Source organism: Electrophorus electricus, chromosome 7 (assembly GCF_041902795.1).
Source record: "Electrophorus electricus isolate QZ-2024a chromosome 7, ASM4190279v1, whole genome shotgun sequence".
Lineage (NCBI taxonomy): Eukaryota > Metazoa > Chordata > Actinopteri > Gymnotiformes > Gymnotidae > Electrophorus > Electrophorus electricus.
The window spans coordinates 7381448-7399435 of NC_137503.1; the positions used below are offsets into that span (position 1 = coordinate 7381448).

At 41.6% G+C, this 17988-nt stretch overlaps 1 protein-coding gene across 1 annotated transcript in view; it reads left to right on the forward strand.

Annotated features, from left to right (window-relative positions):
- The window catches only part of slc9a7 (solute carrier family 9 member 7), a 36829-nt gene that overhangs the window by 421 nt on the left and 18420 nt on the right, over positions 1 to 17988 (forward strand). Inside the window, exons 2-12 of the mRNA XM_035524100.2 lie at positions 4593 to 4795; positions 5005 to 5082; positions 10113 to 10189; positions 10377 to 10489; positions 10737 to 10842; positions 11273 to 11414; positions 11680 to 11785; positions 11885 to 11973; positions 12900 to 13013; positions 13360 to 13471; positions 14015 to 14168. Coding sequence (XP_035379993.1) covers positions 4593 to 4795; positions 5005 to 5082; positions 10113 to 10189; positions 10377 to 10489; positions 10737 to 10842; positions 11273 to 11414; positions 11680 to 11785; positions 11885 to 11973; positions 12900 to 13013; positions 13360 to 13471; positions 14015 to 14168 — 1294 coding nt within the window. The remainder of the gene's footprint in view (positions 1 to 4592; positions 4796 to 5004; positions 5083 to 10112; positions 10190 to 10376; positions 10490 to 10736; positions 10843 to 11272; positions 11415 to 11679; positions 11786 to 11884; positions 11974 to 12899; positions 13014 to 13359; positions 13472 to 14014; positions 14169 to 17988) is intronic.

Genomic DNA, 17988 nt, shown 5'->3' on the forward strand with positions numbered 1-17988 from the left:
TCTAGTTCTAACGTCGGTTCGGGCAACGCTCGAGACGAAAGAACGCGACAAGCCAAATGAAAACACTACGGATTTCCGTTTGTAGTGTTTACAGTGTTTCTATAATATCTAGTAATTTAAAACCCGTTTGTTCTTTGACACTTTTGTACTATATGGTTCGTGGGTCTTGGCTGAATTCTAGAATGTACTATTATAGTAGATGCAATGCAACTTCATACTGTTAAGCATCCCTTTCAGGGATCAACTCGTGCGTCACATTGGGCAAACTAGCATCATACTCATTTTCCCTGTGTACCGGGCTGTGCATAGATTGCGTGACTCAGCCAAAGTACGCCTGCATTTATCAGAATTGATCTCTTGGTAATGTTGGGTAAAACTCCACACCATGCTATACTTGATGAAAACTTAAAATCAAGGTGTGGAACACGTCTGTAATTCGGCATCTGGAGGAATGCTGTCCAACGAAACACTGCCAGCTCATCTGTAGAACAAAAAATACCATGTGTCTGTCAAGGCTGTAGATGATTTCTTTGTGATGGCCTCTGAAAAAAGCAGCAGTTGAAGTTCAAAGTTAAAATGTTGGTACTCTGAACCTTTATTTGTGTGTGTGTGTGTGTGTGTGTGTGTGTTTGGACTGTTGATGCAGCTGGACCCAAGATTTGTTCAAATCAGACATTAACATGAAATTAACCTTTGTGAGCTGTATCTGTTGGTTTTGAGTCCAAAGACTGTTCTACCAGAGCTCCCCAGACCGTACCCACTGTTCAATTGAAAAGGCCCCAAGATGGCCTCAATCCTTGTAATGGACCTAGCAAGAATGTTTCATGTGTGAAATTCAAGTGTGATTATAGTACTACAATTGTCATTTCAGTTTTAGGGTGCAAGATAATGTCCCTGAAATGAAGAGAAGAGCCATAATATTTGCAGTTTAGCCTTTGGTATTCCACAACGATGAGCAAGAATAGACATTCTCATCTGTTCAGCCTTTGATTAAGCTGCCAGTACAGGCTAACACTGCCACTGCATGACTATTTACCTGAAAGGGTGAAGCCATACTTTGCTGACTTGAGGAAAAAAATCTTAAACTTCCCTTGTATTATAAGGGTTGCTTTACAAACACTTCTCTGTGTTGCACCTTTTGGATTAGAAAAAATTCATAGTCATTATATTGAAAGACATTTTATGATGTATATTGTTCATTTTGCTTATTGACCAAATTATTCACATTAGCCATTTTCTCATTTTATTAACATGGCTAATTCTTTAAAGGATATAGCAGCATATTGGTATTCTAAACAGCCAGGTGAACTGGAGAGTTGTGCTGCTGCATTTCGGATTTCGTTAGCAAAGGTATGATCATCCTGTTGTCAAACAAGTCTTACTTCACTTAAAACTACAGTCTACATGTGGTAGCAGTGTAGTCTCCGAGTCGGGAGCAGGGGAAAGTACTCACTGGCCGTTATAAACTCTGATGTGTGGGACAGGTCAGACTCTGCCAAGGTCCTGTAAATTACAGAGGAACATTGGGAAGAATGGAGCACAGTGATGAATACTGGTGCTCCTGCTATAAGAAACCTCATGCTAAGCTGCTTGTGTAGATTTGGGATGAGGGTGGGTTTTGTCTTGAGCCACTCCACTGTACTCTTAAGGGAGGAGGAGCTGTACTAAATTGGGTTTCATGAACAAGTTTGAGTACTTAAGGTTTAATTATTTCTCCTTGATAATTGATACCAAGGGAGGCAGGGATAAGCAGAGAGAGAGGAATGACTCCAGACCAAAGGCTTGGTGAGGTTCCCCATTGTTTTGGTGTTTCAGACAAAAACCAGATGGAGGTTCAACAAAGTATGCAAGTCCCTAAATTGGTTAAAGCTGTGCTAAACAGTTCTGTTTAGATGATGTTATTCTACAGACCATTCTTTAGATGATTCTTTAGATCACACCTCTTGGCTCTCATATTTTGCTGAATTGTTTAATGTTGCTGTATTGTAAGGATGGGATATCAGCAAACTTAGACCCACAACAGTGTCACAAAAAATCCTCACGTGGTAGAAATCCCTTACATCAGTAATGGCTGTGTGCGTAAGCATGTTGGTGTTGACCTGGAAAAATGGCTTTGTGGTGTTACATTTCGAAAGTTGGTCTATGATGCACATAGTGTATATTATCACATGAGTATTTTTGCTTTTTTTTGACTGATTCCAAAACACAGAAATGGATCTGGATGAACAGAAATGCCTGTCAAGTCACATTTGGGGTTAATGAGCGTAATACCTGGTTGTATCATGTTTGAGGTTGCTGGGCAGATAATGATGAATTATTTTGACCTTTTGCTTAGTCTCAGGCCCCTGTATGACACTGAATCTCTAACTTCATGCAGCATTAGGCTTAAGATAAACGATTTCCTCCACAGGGACGAGTTATATCTTTTAAGATATCTTCAAGAACATGATTAGAATTGTCATTTGAAGCGACACAAATCCGAAATGAGATCTAATTTTCTGTAATTCTCTAACGTCTAGTATAAATGACATTTTCAGTTATCTGAGAAACCGTATGCATCATGGACCATGGAACGCGTTTTGAATTGATCAGTTGATCGTTATTGTTAAAAGGGAACTACACAACAGTTGGTTCAGTTGCAAATTAGGGTGTAAAGTTTATACTAATCCCTATAGTAGTTTAAAACTAACAAGGTGTATTTGTTGCACCACAGCGGCAGGTTTTCGTGCTAAAATGGCCTACATACATCTGTAGAGTCAGAATAATCGTTCAAGATATCCACAAACACATTATGACTAGTTGGAACGATCAAGATATCTGAAATGCAAGAGCCATCTAGTTAACAACGCATTCAAGATGGCCATCATTTCTTTGTAGGCATCTTAAAAGGACTTTAGGCTAATCCTAAATCAAATTAGGGATATCTTTTAATTCAGTTTTGGCTAGTCATAATTTACATTCAAGATATCCATAGTTTAATTTGCACTAGTGAGAACTTTATTTTCAGATATCTAAAATACATTTAAGATACATTATGAAGAAATTTAACATATCTTTAACTGGACTAATGACTAATCAGAAACAAAGTGGGCATATCTATAATTTGCTTTACAACTAGTGATAACATTTTGGATATCCTAAATGTATATTGTGTATAGTCAATAATGAATTTCAGGTAGTTTGAATTGAACCTCCTGTACAAATCAACTGCAAATGTGATGTCATTCATTGTAGTCAAAATGTAATTTGGGATCTTGATTAACATTATGTCTAGTAAAAATGTAATTAGAGATATCTTGGACTAGCATTATGTCTAGTCAGAAATTAACTGCAGATATCTTTAATGCAAATCTGTTCAGATCAATAAATGTTAAAACCACTTGCCATAGTTCTACTGCCTGCCCGACACAAACTACTGCTGGGTTTGGAGGGACCTTCTGGTCTGTGTGGTGCTGCTGTCTGCCTCCTGTGCATCTCAAATGAGCCCAAGGAGCTCCATGGTCCTCCACGCTCTTAGTGGACTGGCTGTTTTCCTAAATGCAAAGGCCTTTGTGAGAACTAAGCTGGATAGTGGGCAGACTGTGGCCAAGGTCAGCGCCTGCCCGTTTGGCTCCGAGTGTGCTCCTGGGGCTAACCCAATTACTAATGCTCCCCACATGCTGATTTAAACCCAGCATGTAACGGAGCATGCACCGTAGGTATTGTCAGCATTCAGCCTCTGACTGTGTGTTGGGGTTTGCACTTCACATGCACCTGACCTAATCCAGTTGTACAGCAGACACTAGGCTTGTGCTTACTTGAATATGAGCTGTTTCACAGAGGCCTGGTCTCTGCTAGCCTGGAAACCTTGCTAACTCCTCTGTAATAACCACCAATCTCCCATGTTTTTATCATCAAGGTCTATACATGTGCAATTATCTCGTGGTGGTCATTTACCTTAACTGTAGTGTTGATGCCAAGAGTCTGGTGTGGATTGGCTATGTGTGCCGAGGCATTTTGTGGTTCCTTTTTTCTAGGTGAAGGTGTATATGGTCTTGAACGTCTGTGATCATGTTTTTGGGTTCTGAATGGAGATCTGTAGTGCTGCTGGGTACTCCTCACTCCACATGCCAGAAGCTCATTAGTATGGAAATGCTCTCCAACAGATTTGTCACAGCAGGCAAATGCACTCATAAAGCACCCTCACTGAGAATAGGTTTGTTTTTGTGTGTGTGTGTGTGTGTGTGAGGTATTAAAAACTGATTATTGTATGTGCTATAACAATACAGTGAAAATAAGTGTGACATTTCCTATAAAGAAATATACCACTAATATTAAAGAAAAAGCTTACCGAATACTTTAAAATTGGTTTTAAATCAGTGTAGTCTTGCGTTAAAACATGTGTATAAAATTTAGACACCTGTCAGATATTTCAACATGCAAACATTGCCACATTCATTATAAGATTCAAATCTAAGTTTATTCACTATGTGCCACATGTATTTAAAAAAAATAATAATTTGACACCTGTCATCCGTCCCATCATCCCAAAATAACGAGGGTATGTCTGCATGTGTGAGAGATTCCTTACCGCAACACCTGACTGTTGGCAGGTTTGCTGGTGGGTGTGATCCTGCGCTACGGCATCCCTTCCACCAGCTACCACAACAAGACGCCCCCTAGCTGCACACTGCGAGAGCGGGCCGTCAGCACACTGCTCCTCAATGTCAGCGGCAAGTTCTTCGAGTACACACTGAAAGGCGAGATCAACTCCCGCGAGATTCATAATGTGGAGCAGAATGATATGCTCCGTAAGGTATGCCCCGCATGCTCAGACAAACGTTTCTAGTGTGCACCTCAGAAACTAAACCTCTACTCTAATTAAATGGAGAAGTAGGAGCATTTTTTGCTTTTGACATTTTAAGTTGGATTATTTATTGTCTCTGGAAATGGGCCAAACTTGTACTTGAGGGGTGTATATTTGATCCATCTGTTAAAATCTCCATTCCCTTTTTGCTGTTGCAGGTCACCTTTGACCCAGAGGTGTTCTTCAACATCTTGCTACCTCCCATCATTTTCCATGCTGGTTACAGCCTTAAGAAGGTAGGCTTAGGCAGTGGGGGTGGGGCCTCCATAGCCTCGTAACGGCACAATTGGGCAGATATGCTTGGCTGATCTCACTAAGTGAGGTGTTGGGTTGCTGCACCACCGTGCCCTTTTGCATTACCAAACTGACACATGAGAGTGGCAAAAGGCAGCCACCTCTTTCTGTTCCGCATGGAAGCCCAGCTGCTGGGGCAAGGCTGGGCTCGTTGGTTAGGGACAGTGATGGCCTGTTGTTGTTGAGAAGAGCTCATTGGCTGATGGCTCTTTTTAGGGGAAGTTCACTGCCGATGTATTTCACTTCCTTTCTTGTGTACACAGAAGCAAAGAATTGTATTCTGAAAGTGGTGTTATGGTATTGCCTTTTAAAAGCTCAGTGTTACTTGAGCCTTTTTGCTGTTATACAGCAGATGCTTAGGGTAGGGCTGGGGTACTTTTGACACAGTTTAGAAACTCAGGGAGATTCCAAGGTTTATAATCTGTAGGCTGCCACGTGCAATATGTTGTGGGGTTTTTTTTTTGTTTTTTTTTTTAAATTATTTATTTTTTCATGCAAAATAGTATAGCTGGAAAGAACCAGTCTTGGGGAGAAGTTTAGATAAAATGTTTGAGTGAAGTCTTTGCATCACAGACTGAACTTCAGTGTGTATTTGTCATGGCTGCAGCTACACTGAATAAGGCTACATGGAGGAACATGACAAAGGAGGACAAGGTTTGGGTAGAGCATCCTCCTTCATCTCAAGCAGGACATTTTTTAGTGGCAGAGCCCAAACCATGGAGGTCTTCACTGATGCTCTGTTGGTTTGCCCTGCAGCACCTAGTATGGTGCTGTGTGCCACAAATCTATTTGTGGTTTTGTACCAGCAGCTTCCAAAGTGGCTGTTACTTGTGGCTGTTGGAGCTTTTATGTCAACTTGTGCAATCTGCTGAGAAAGCAGTTAGGAGGATGGAGAAATGTTTCAGTTCCAGTTGGAAGAAAACTGGGGATAGAGGCAGGGAATAAGGGAGAGGGGCTGAGAACTTGTTGTTTTCTTCCTCTGAATTGCACCTAGTCACATTGAGTCTTTTGCTGATTGTGTCTGATGGTGATGATGAGGGCTTTTTTGTAGAGCCCTACATGAAGCGTGCTTGCTGGCCAGAACCCCTGTTTGAACACTGCCTCACACTCCCCACGTCCCTGCACTGTTCTTGTTTTGTTCTATGTGAGAACTGGTTTTGATGGAGCTGGGGACTCTTTGAACTCAGTGTGGCCTTTTCCCACTCGGCACTGAATCACGGAGAGAATGAGATCCCGGGTGAACTTTTGGATTCTTTTTATCTTTCCCAAAAACTCCCATCTCCCTTCCCTGATACACACCCGTGCATGTGCGCACACACATACACGCAGGCATACAGTTGTTGTAGCTGTGTTGCTGGACAGTAAGGAATCAGTAATGGTAAGGAACAGTAATTGTAACACTGGCCTGGCTGCTAATATTGGAATGAGTGTAAGAATGCATACACTACTCTTTGCCCTACTACACTTTTTCAGACCATGGAAAATTGTCCTTCAACTGGAATCAGGTTTATCCATCCAAATGCTGTAGGTGAGGCAGGTGCCCAGGGAGACTTGCTCCACATCCTTCCTCTTCACCTGCAGCCTCAGTGTTCATGCCATAAGCATGCTGTAAGCAATGACATAAGTGCTTTTGAGTTTGATCAGATTTGACATTAGACATCACGAATGTATCAGCATTCACTTTCTGCCAGTAATAAGTTCTAATATTTCATGTAACACTCTTCTAGTAATATGATTAAGTCTTCAGCAAGTTATGTTTTTGTCGAGGACCATGCACAAAATCCATTAATCTCAAAAAAGAAGAGATGCTTCACAGCAGTTAGCTAATAGCAGGTAAACATGTCAAATGCAAAAACACAAATCAAAATGCATTTATTTTGGGTTTCATTGTATAATTTATATTTCTAATATATATTTATACATCAATTCACACCTCTGACCTTCTACCCTAACCAGCCCAATTACATAATAGGCCCTATCTATACAGTGTGCACAATCCTAATAAGAGAACAAAGATAAGAGTCTGATTATGTTCACGCAAACAGGCTTGATTTTTAGATACTTTTTTTTTTTTCTTCACAAGAAGTCTTAAAATCCATTCATGTTTTCAAATCGGTGGTGCATGTGCTCTGATCCTCAGATATGAGATGAACAAAGCTCATACAATAAAAAAGGACATACAATAAGAGAAATGAAAGTCATCCTAGATACTTCCATCATGAGTTTCTACTATATCTCAAATTGGGTTGTATCTTATTGTGTGGCTCATCTTTGTTTTTCTTGAAACTGAGTAGTATCCAGAGCAATACCTAAGCATTTAAACTCCTCCACATTTCTTTTTAGACTGTTGCCAAATTTTAATGATAGTCACAGAACAATCCCATTTATTAGTGAAGTCCATGGTGATTGCTTTCTCGAGATTTAACCCAGAATCCCTGAGCTATTTTGCAACTTTATCTATAGCTTGTGATAATTTGGCAGCAACTTGCACTGCATCGTTCCCATGAGTATACAGGACTGTCATCTGCATACATATGAATCTCCACATTGGTATATACTGATGGTCATTAATATATAAACTGAAAAACAGAGGTCCTAGTATAGAACCCTGAGGAACTCTAAGAGAGAAAGTTGAGATTGAATGGGATTTTATCCAGTTATGTACATGAATGGAAAGTTTATATTGAACTAACATTTTTAAAAAAGGATGATTTTAAAGTGTCAAAGGCCTTGCAAGGTTGAAGAAAGACTGCCCCATGCGTTCCCCTTTTATCCAAATTTGCATTTATAACTTCAAGAAAATAACAACGTACTGTTTCAGTTCCCTACAAGCTTTCATTTTTGAAAATTTAAATATCATTTTTCTGATCATTGCCATTAAATCTTCACTAATCTGTTTGCTATTGGAACGGTGAGCAGTGAGGAGGCGAACACGTGCGCAGAAGAACGAGATTTATTAGGGGCAAATCCAAAATCGTAGTCATCGGAGTAGTCCAGGGTCAGTTTACTGACATGGAGAGTACGAGGATACATTATGGCAAACAAGCAAACAAAAGCACACGAAGGCAAAACAGGGGAAGCAGGCTATAACAGAGGCTAAGAAACACGAAGGCTACGATAAACATACAGACTAGGAGGCACCGAGTACAAACTTATGGGCATACAGATACAGGCTTTCAAAAATATCCAAACAGACAATCATACATTCAATGAACAGCTAAGACAAAGGAAACAAGACAGGGTTTAAATACATGAACTTAACAAAACTAGAAATGAGGGACAGGTGTGGAGAACCAAACAAAGGGTGCAGAAAACGAAACTACAGCATGGAACAAAAGCACAAGACAGGCAAAACATAGAACATGGAAGCTAGGAGGGACTAACCGTGACAGCTATTTTTTTTTTTTTTCTGGTGATTTTAAATATATAATTCGGTTCGTCTTATTTCATTTTTTAATTTGCTTTATGCTTTTAAACTTTTCCTTTCAATTGAATTCATACAGTTGGGAGAGTTTAATTTGAAAAGGAGCACTATTTTCCAGTTACGTTGTTTAATAATAATGATAGTTTTTGCAGTTGGTGGGCAATAAACTATAATTACAGTAAAAGGCTTCTCTGAGGGCAATGAATACTAACTCCAACACACTCCAAAGAACTATTAGGAATATCCCAGAGTTTACATGCCTTCCTTCACATAAATACATAACCCACCCCCTTTTCTGTAAAGTCTTGTGAGTAGACATTATAGCCTGGAAAAATAAACATGCCCAATGGGGATGCGGGAGTTAGCCAAGTTTTGGAAAGATGCGAATAAACCAAACTGAAGATTAGTAGCTGCTCAAGTTTGTGTCAATGTCCACCAAAACTTCGCATAGGTTTTACATAACACTAGTGTCATTACGTTTTGCATGATTTACAGTCTGAAATATTTTAGCAAGCTTTTTTTTTGTGTGTTGTGTATGATTCTGTGAGACAATCTGGTGCTCATGATTATCCGTGAGACATTCGAACATGTAGATGATGTGAAATTAGTTGATCTGGAGCCAGCAATTTGTATAGTGTTCCATTTAATTACATAGTTAACCAGGACATTCTCTTGTGTTGTGGCAGCTTCCTGCAGTAGTAGGATGATTGGGGGAAATTTGGATACTGCCAGTAATCTGCAAACAGTAAATCCAAAAATAAGAATTGTAGCATCACACTTGTTGGAACCCTTGCGCCCAAGATTGAGTTGGACAATACTAGAACAGTGCAGAGGAAAGAATATCTTCATTTAAAATAGTCATTTCAATCCTGTTTTGATGTTCATGCTGCCAGCACTGTACAAACACTCAACCATCATACTGGAAGGTGGGGTGTATAGTATGTTGACTCCACAAATCCAGCAGTACAGAAAGCTCACTTAACATGTGAGGAAATGATTGCACACAAGCTGCAGAAAAGTTGCAGGCTGCAGACAGAAATGGAAGAATGGTCATAATCAACAACTGCATGAACAAACCTGTGAAACGATAATATGATTATTCTCAAATACGATGGTCATATCGTTCCTTTTGTTCAGACTTTCAGTTAAAAAGATTGATGGGTTCCCAGGTTTTTTTCATGGAAAGGTCAGATGGCAGCACCTGCCAAGATGGGACAATCAACCGCCATCTTGCATCACGGCCATCATACCACATCTAGTCACTGGTGCAGGTACTGATGATGGTGGCCTCATCATGCACACTGTTGCTTGGTTAGTGCAAATTCAAAGGCTTTAAATAGCTACCCATGTTGCTTGGGTTGGCAGAAACATCACACCACGAAACACGGCAAATTGTTGAAATGTCTTGTAATTGCAGTGCCCGTTTGGGTGTTCCTGGTTGTGAGTATGGGCTGACATTGTCAAGCTTGGTACACTGCTGATGCTGTGAAGTTGTTTTGGTTCTTTGGATCAGAGTAGTGACATGTGACTGTCTCTCTTTTCTTTCAGAGGCACTTCTTCAGAAACCTGGGTTCCATCATAACTTACGCTTTCCTTGGCACGGCCATCTCCTGCTTTGTTATTGGGTAAGCATGCCACACAGCCCAGCGCATGGCAGCAAACGTTTCCCCTGCACTCCATCCCTATGAGAGGATGTGTGCCTGCCACACGTTTGGTTTACTGGAGCGTTCGTCGGCTTGTCTGCCCATAACTAATGGGTGCGTTTACTGATGTCACTGTGGATGTGAATGTCTGCTCTTGCTGCTGTTTCAGAAACCTCATGTACGGTGTGGTGAAGCTGATGCAGGCGGTAGGCCAGCTCACAGATAAGTTCTACTATACAGACTGCCTCTTTTTTGGAGCCATTATTTCAGCCACAGACCCAGGTACTCATACACTCTCTCTTGCGCTCTGTCTCTCTCCTTTGTTACCTTTCCTCTAATTTCAGAGAAACCCACTTCCAGCTTAACTGCTTTTGCATTTTTGGCCAGCTAATGTTTTTAGTGAGGGTTTTTCTGTCCAGAACAGAAAACCTTCAGAGATGATTGTGTAAGTGATGAAATGTTAAATTACATCGTCCAAATTGAACCTGGGATCTAAAAAGTAGTCCTGTATGTGTTTGTATGTTTACAGTCACGGTGCTGGCTATCTTTAACGAGCTTCATGCTGATGTGGACCTCTATGCGCTGTTGTTTGGAGAGAGCGTAATGAATGATGCCGTAGCCATTGTTCTCTCATCGTAAGTTCTGTTTCACTTGTTCACTCTCTCGATCTTTGTGTGTCTAATCAAACACACACACACAATGTCCTTATGTGTATTCCTTGTATATGCATATGTACACACACACACTTACATGCACTATTTGGTAAGAGTTGAGTTCTCAGGAAGTGTGTCCTTGGCTGTGTGAGCAGCGTCCTGGGCTAGTCACTGTGCTTGTGGGAGAAATTCCACTCGTATGTGAGTCAGAGAAAACGGATTGTGCTGCAGTACTTTCGACAGGGCCCGTCGCCAGGAAGACTGATTCTCTGCTTCCATCTACTGGCCAAGAATAGTCCATAAAAATTTTGTGAAAACGTTCATCCATGTCTTCTCGAATATTCCCACCCATCATGGCAATAGAACACCAGTCTTTTTAAAGGAAACTTGGCTTGTTTTGTCTCCTTTTCAGATCTATAGTGGCCTACCAGCCAAGTGGAGTAAACACCCACACCTTTGATGCCTCGGCCTTCTTTAAGTCAGTTGGCGTTTTCCTGGGGATCTTCAGCGGATCTTTTGCTATGGGTGCTGTCACTGGCGTGGTCACCGCCCTCATATCCTTTCAACTTTACCACTGTATCGTAAAGCTCCACTTCTTAGTCGGTGATGAAATTAGCTTTATGGTGTGGGTGTGTGTGGGTGTGTGTGGGTGTGGTAGAGCTTGAAGTGCATCATATTTACAACACCAAGGTCATCTGTTTGTTTCGCGGGGAGCACACAGTGTCCTACTTGTAAATATATATGTGCTTATGGATAAGAGTGTCTGCATAATGCTGAAAAAGAAATTAAGCCTGCGTGTGACCTTTACTCTGTGTTCACGTCACAAAGTTCACCAAACTGCACTGTTTCCCTCTGCTGGAGACGGCACTTTTTTTCCTCATGTCCTGGAGCACCTTCTTGCTGGCAGAGGCTTGTGGCTTCACAGGTGTGTGTATGTTAAATTCAATACGTTTTCTTTTGTTCTCAACACCTTGAGGACCTCTTGGAAATGTATTTGTGCTTAATCTGTTCTTTGACATTGCAGGTGTGGTATCAGTGCTATTCTGTGGGATCACACAAGCCCACTACACATACAACAATCTCTCAGAGGAGTCTACCAAATGCACCAAGCAGGTAGCTCCCGCTGCCCTCCCACCGCCTCCTTTCTCACAGAGGAGACGGATCACTAGCTTTAGTCTGGCTCAGCAAAAAGGCTGCCTTTTGCAACTTTGAAGATCTGTTGAAGCATTTTCCCTGTGTTGCCAATACTGGTGGAAGGGGGCAGCATCAAGCAGGTTTTATTAACATGGTCTTTGAAAATGGAGTCCTGTCTTCATTTATTTAGGTTGGAGGGTAAGGGCATACTGTGTTGTATGTTTCTTTGCATTTTGGGGAACTGTTAAATTGAGTAGGCCTGAGCGGAGGCTGCTTACATAATTGAGATTAGAAAATATGAACTACACAGATTCTCTAAGGGCTGCAGAGGTAAGGGAGCAGTTCTGAAATGATCGGTTTGTTGACCCCAAAATAAGCAGCTTCCTCCGGCGCAGGTCCTGTAAGCACTGCACTTCTACAGTACATCAACTATTTTTATGCCCTCGGAATTGTTCCCTGGAGTTTTCAGCGTGGGAGAGAGAGATGTTGTGAGGGCCAGATGGAAGAGTATCTGATGCTTGCGCAGAGAAAGAGTGTGAGGGTTTAAAACGAGCAGTAATCTCTGAATGAGGTGGGCGTGTCGCAGAGCCGGAAGCTTCGATGTCCGAGGCCACGTCCCAGTGGCTGACTCTGCTGTCAGTTAGGAAGAAGAACTCTGTGCGTGTGTGTTCATCGAAGTAGCACATGGCCTGCTAGTCTGAGTGAGAGAGAAGTGGGTGCTGTAATTACAGAAGCCAGGGGATATTCTCCTGCCTCAGTGGATGCTCATAGCCCAATTACCCAACCTGCCTCTGGTGAAGTGGCAGACATTCTCCATGGTGTGTGCAGGTACGTGCGGGTGAGTGTGTGTGCTTCCTATACAGAAATAAATAGAGCAACTATCTTTTGTCACCTGTTAATTTCAGCTATTTGAAGTGCTGCACTTCTTGGCAGAGAACTTCATCTTCTCCTACATGGGCCTGGCTCTCTTCACCTTCCAGAACCATGTCTTTTGCCCCATCTTCATTATAGGAGCATTTGTATCCTCTTCAGCTTCCACACTCTTGAATACTGCCCTCCTACTCTGTTTTAGGGACAGATTTTCCTTGAGAGAAAGCTAAATTAAAATGTTTTGTCTTTTCTCATATGAGACTACGTTGTTTTTGTTTGTTTGTTTTTTTGCAGCATGTGAAAACAGATATAATGACCTATAAATGTCCAAGGCTACATTTTAAGGGTCAAGATCATATTCCCTGTTCTTGCATACAAAAAAGATAAGTACATGTGGGTGATTGCCAGATCACTTCATTATAAGGACCTTGCTGTGTCCTTTGGTCCTTCAAAGACTGTGTGTGCATGTGTCTTTCCTTAACTGTGTCCTGATAGATTGCTATCTTTATTGGCCGAGCCTCCAACATCTACCCGTTGTCCTTCCTGCTTAACCTGGGTCGCAGGCACAAAATTGGCAGAAACTTCCAGCACATGATGATGTTTGCAGGTATGCTCTTATTACTCCTAAATTTTCACACAACAGTTTTTAGCCGAAGCGCTGATCTAGGAAGAGGAACTGCAGTAGCAGTTGTAGTCTGAACTGGTCATAGCAAAACTCAACTTATAGTTCAGCTCATCCGTATGTTGAAATGTAGCAAAGCACACCCCCTCCTGTATTATCAACCTTTGGAACCTATGGTGGTTCTGTTTCTCTGTGAGACACATCACCCTGATGGAGCAGAACTTGACCTAAAATAAATAATGAGCCATTTAAATGAGAGCCTGGTTTATTAGTCAGCCTCAATCTGGAGCAGCTCCCTTGTTAGTTCTCGAATATCAAACTTGAGGGGCACCAAAGAAACATGAGCTTTTCAAAACAGTTCAAAGGAAAACCTTGTGTATAGTATCTGTAAATCTACACCATTATGATCAGTTGTGCCTTACTCTCCTTGAGCTCCTTGATGTTTGTGTATGCCACCAGTACCATGTGTTTTGCCTTGCACGTCTATAAATGCTTGTATGAGCTCTGTGGAGTGTGTTGCTGTTGCAGGACTGCGAGGGGCGATGGCGTTTGCTCTGGCCATCCGCGACACAGCCACTTATGCCCGGCAAATGATGTTCACCACCACCCTGCTCATCGTCTTCTTCACCGTATGGGTGTTTGGCGGAGGCACTACACCCATGCTCTCATGGCTACACATCAGGTCAGGAAAGACGCTACTCTCTTTTTGCATAATACTGTAGTTACTCACAGAACCCAGCAGGGGGTGCAAAACCCTAGCATTGCAGTGCATGACCCTTTTTGCAATTTATTGCTCTTGTATGATTGCTATGGTGACCACTGGCCTGAGAGCTAAGTCAGAGCTGGTTGGAGGGCTCTTGATTGTAAAAGCGGGTATTAGTAGAGTGGGCTTTTTTTCATGCTAAAGTTTATATAAACTCTGACAAGTCCAGGGTATTTTTATTTTATTTTTTAAAACATGGAACTTATCCAAGTTTTGAAAAAGCTGTATGGCTTAACCACTCACCCCATGGCATTTGGTCAACTGTGAAAACACCGTCCCACTCCCACCAGAAGGCCTGCTGTGGTCTGTAATGGCAAGGGCAGACTAAGGGCCCCCGGGCAGCTGCACAGGGTCCCTGCAGAGGCGGAGTTGTTTACATGTACTTGTGCTCACTCAGCAGAGGCAAGATGGAGCTGCCAGACGCCGTTAATAAGTGCGCCTAGGTCCCACACTTAAGAGGATTATGGGATAGCAATGCTAATGGCAGGCACTTTGCAGGAATAAATGTCTCGGGTTGCCAAATGTTATGGCACTGTGCAGTAAAGCTGCTTCACTATGGTTTGGTGAGGGTGGCATGTCCTCTGATTGATAGAAAAGACAAAACGGCAGTGTGAAGTTGACTTGACTGTAACAATGGCCAGGCAGGGCAGAAGTTCCGTCTCATGGGCTATACTGGTAGACATTTGTCATGCTTGTCTGACATGGGTAATGGTGCTTTGGCACTTGCCTGATTACTGTTAGAGGGGGTTTATTTCACATCAGCTCCATGCAGCTTCTCTGGATTGGGCATGACTATTATTATTCTATAGATCATGTGACACAGAATTTTGTTTATTCCTTGGAATTTGAAGAATTCAGAGCTCTGAGTAAAGGGATTTTGAAACCTTTGGTCGTGGACATACTCCTCTTTCTTATTTTTTTATGCTGACTGTGGGGCCTTGTTGAGTGCATGAGAGGCTAAAGTGTAGCCTCAGAACTGACATTTTCTCCCAACAGATTACAATGGAAGCCATAGTGTGAGCGGCTTCAAGACACGGGCACCGTGTAATGTGTGCATGTCTAGCAGTCCAGGCTGTGTTTTGGTTGTGTGATTGTCTCCACTGTTCCTGGCCTCCTGTGTTTGAGTGCTGGGCTGGCCAGCCACGCACTGTTTACCAAATGTTGTGGTGGGTCACTTGGGAGTTTCCTGAGGGAAGAGCATTAATTCCCAGCACTGTTTCAGCCACATATCTGCTGGAGGGTGATCATGTCCGACACAGTGAAGAAAACATTCAAATGAAGCAGTAGAATTCAAGCAGAATCTTCTGCAGCAAAAGTAATGAAGAGCCTGACCTACGCCTCTGCCTTAACAGGCTCTGATTTCTTCTGTTGAAATACATTCACAGCCCGCAGCCTGCTAGCTATGATTACCTTGTATTGTGTGCCAGTGTGAGGGGTTTGAAAATCATATTCTTAACACCTGTAATGTGGAAAATGAAGTTTCTCAAATGTCACATTTCCTGAGTGTCAGGATGCTAACTCTTTGCTATAAACTGGAGCAACCAGTAAGTTTACATGGAAACTAGGTATGAAGGATTTAGCCCAATCTCATTAGGACATGGTGGACCCTTCTAATGCTTTTTTAAACCGATGCTGAAATTCCTCATAAGATTTGAGGACTGATGCACCCAACCTGTAATTTCCCTTTCCTCATCCTTAGTATTTCCTCTTCCTGTGAGTGACTGTACACAACCTATGAAATGTTTTACTGCCAAAAAGCCAGCTGAGCTGTGCATGCCTGGCCCAGCACAGGTCCTGTGTGTGCTGCTCTTGTGCTAGGGGAGGGTGGATACTGCAGGCATTCCCACCTTCTGAACACATGGGCAAAGCTTCTCCTAGCTTGTGACCATCTCGTCTTTTCAGGCTTGGTAAAATATCTTAGAAGTATCATATATTATCCATATGGCCTATTTCATAATGTTTCAAGTGAAGTCCCTGTGTAACTATTGTGTAGCTGGTCTAAGGCTGAACAATATTGCCAAAAAAATGTTGTTGTGTTTTGTTTTTTTTTTGTTTTTGTTTTTTTCCCCCCCACACTTTATGGATGATTCATCAGATTGATTCAGATTTTTCTAATTATTGTCTGATCAAATTGAAAAAGTCTATAACATGATTCAAATGAAATGTTCTTTAATAGATTGCAAAAAATCTGATTACAGTAAGCACAGTACTGTAACAACTGAACAAAGCATTGTGTACAAAATATTGCAAAAATAATACTCGACACCATTAAGAAGGCTGACCTTCTCCACACTGTAAATGGGGACCATATACTTAACAGAACAGAATGGGAAATCTTTCGTTGATTTCCGCTGGCAGCCTATCTTGTGTGGGATAATGCTCCAGAATGATGCTGCTAATATAGCTTTTCTTTTAGAAAGACTTCTGGGTGGAGGACATCAGTTTATTTGGTTTCCACTGCAACTGCTGAAACATTGTCCTGCTGCTTCTCCTAGCCTCTCTACAGACTTCACATTTTACATTGGTTTCTTTCATATTGGAACCAGCTTAATGTGACTGAACAAAGTAATATCATTAACATTTTTTGGAACTAACATGGCACAACAGGACATGATGTTATGCAGAGGTTACTGTTCAGGCCGATGCTCTGGGGATTCTCCCCTGTGTATTGCTACTTGATGTTCGTTTCAGGGAATCACTTTCCTGCATTAGTACAACTTTCATAAAGGGACTGAAGGCTGGAACTGCAGCCAGTGACATGACTGAATGGCTCAAGCATATGCAGGAAACATGTCGGTGCCAAGACTGCTACAGGTGCACTGCATTAAAACTCAATGCATTAAGATGCCACCATTGCATCGTTTGGAGAAGTTTGTCAAATTTTAGCTTTCGATCCACTTGGATCATATTCAGGGTATGAATGGTGATTGGAGTAGAACTGCCACTGTGCTACACTGTGTAGTCTTTATGCTGGTGTAGTGGTGTGATGCACGCATGGGGTGGTCTTTGTTTTGTTGATCACTCATATGTACTTTCTCTCTCATGTATGCTTGAGGTCTCCCTCTCTCTTTTATACTCAGTCTCTCACACGCACGCGTGCACACACAGGCTGCCCTTGGCGTGAGTGTAGTGGACTACAAACGAACGAGCAGATAAAATAGGCTGAATCTGTGGCTACATTTAGATCCCTGTTGCACCCTTATCTTTGTATTCATATGTGTGTTATTTATGATGCTGTAGTGCATATTAATAATAATAATAATAATAATAATAATAATAATAATAATATTTCATATTTTCTGCCCTTCTTGCCAGTAGTAGGAAGTCTGTATTAAAGTGACCGACCTTCACAAATGTCCAAAAGCATTACAGGTTGTGATGAAATAAAAGTAATGGTTCTTTTTTATTATTTCCAGTCTCCTACTGACGACAGTAATGCAAGTTGTCTGTTTTGTGCCGTTTCTGCCTTTTGAATAAGCTGGCTCAATTTTTATCATCACTGTCTTCATGTTGCAATACCCACAGGCTTTTGAACACTGTACACAAACATGCTTACATGTTTACAGTATTTTCCTGAAGAACTAGCTGGCTTCATGCTTTAGAAATGCACATTTAGAGATGCAACAGGAGATACTATGATAAAATAACACCTGAGGTCATTCAAAGTTATTAATCATTTTGTAAGTCTATTTGTGGTCACTCATCCCATTTAGCCACTGCAAAGACTGAGTAATATATT